At 60.1% G+C, this 1,069-nt stretch overlaps 1 protein-coding gene across 1 annotated transcript in view; it reads right to left on the reverse strand.

Moving 5' to 3' along the window:
• Positions 1–6: 6 nt before the first annotated feature.
• Positions 7–1,069, reverse strand: part of ARMC6 (armadillo repeat containing 6) — a 26,955-nt gene continuing 25,892 nt past the window's right edge. Inside the window, exon 8 of the mRNA XM_004705518.3 lies at positions 7–420. Coding sequence (XP_004705575.2) covers positions 208–420 — 213 coding nt within the window. The 3' untranslated portion in view covers positions 7–207. The remainder of the gene's footprint in view (positions 421–1,069) is intronic.

Here is a 1,069-nt window from a genome sequence, read left to right on the forward strand (position 1 = left end):
CGACCAGAAATGGGTGCCTCTTCCTGACCACCACGCTGTACAAGTCTTGCTGGGAAGAAAGGCTGGGAAAGTGGGTGGGGCACCCAGAACCGGGCACTTCTCCCAGCTGTGCTGTCGGCTGCACCTCTGGCCTGGCTGTGGCATTCAGCACCGGGTGGCCTCACTTGTTGCAGCCCCCTACTCACCAAGTCCCAGCAGTTGAGCGAGTCACAGTGCCAAGTCACCCTTCTGGCCTGTCCACAGCTCACATAGGTTCACACGACAGCCCAGGTCCCGCAGGGCGGCCTTGGCCACATCCTCGCAGTCACGGTGAGCGGCGCGGGCCTGGGAGATGAGCGCCTCGGCCCCCAGGTCCAGGATGGGCTGGGAGAAGGCCTGGCTGCGAGCCACCAGGTTGCGGATCAGCATGCAGGCCTGTTTCTGGGGAGAGGGGACTGGGGTGAGCCATGGAGCCCTGAGTTGAAGTACTCTCTGACCTAGGGATCGTCTTCTAATCCAACACACAAGGATGGCACCAGCTTGAACTATCTTCCCGTTTTACTCTCTCTGCCGTGCAGAGTAGGTGCGCAGGGGGTGCCCCAAGGTCCCCAGGCAGAAGAGTGGATGGGTGTGTCTGTTGTTACTTGTTGACTGGGGGGACAGGTAGTGAGGGAGCCACAGGGAGATCTGAGAGGGGCAGCAGTCACAGAATAGCCTGGTGTGTCCAAGAACTTGAGGAGCCACTTGTGCCGGCGGAGGCAGAGGCGGGAGAGCAGGGCTCTGGGAAGAGTCTGGGGTCCAGGTGGGAAAGGGGGCGGACTGCCCACAAGGCAAGTCCGGTGTGCTCCCCATATCTGGGACTCATTGTGTCCCCAGGATGAGACCAGGCGGGGCTTCCAAAGCCCTAGCAGACTCCCATCACTTCCTGTGTCTCCTCTTCCTTTCCAGACTCCTCCAGAGACCAACAGAGTGACAACAAGGGGTGGGTCCTGTGCGAGACCAAGGGTTTTCCCCCAGGTTACCCTCCAAATGATATGCCAAACCCAAGGCGTTGCTGGCTCACACTTGGTCAATGTCTATCCACTTGGAG

Source organism: Echinops telfairi, unplaced genomic scaffold, assembly GCF_000313985.2.
Source record: "Echinops telfairi isolate 266 unplaced genomic scaffold, ASM31398v2 ScPeMD7_7457;HRSCAF=8495, whole genome shotgun sequence".
NCBI lineage: Eukaryota > Metazoa > Chordata > Mammalia > Afrosoricida > Tenrecidae > Echinops > Echinops telfairi.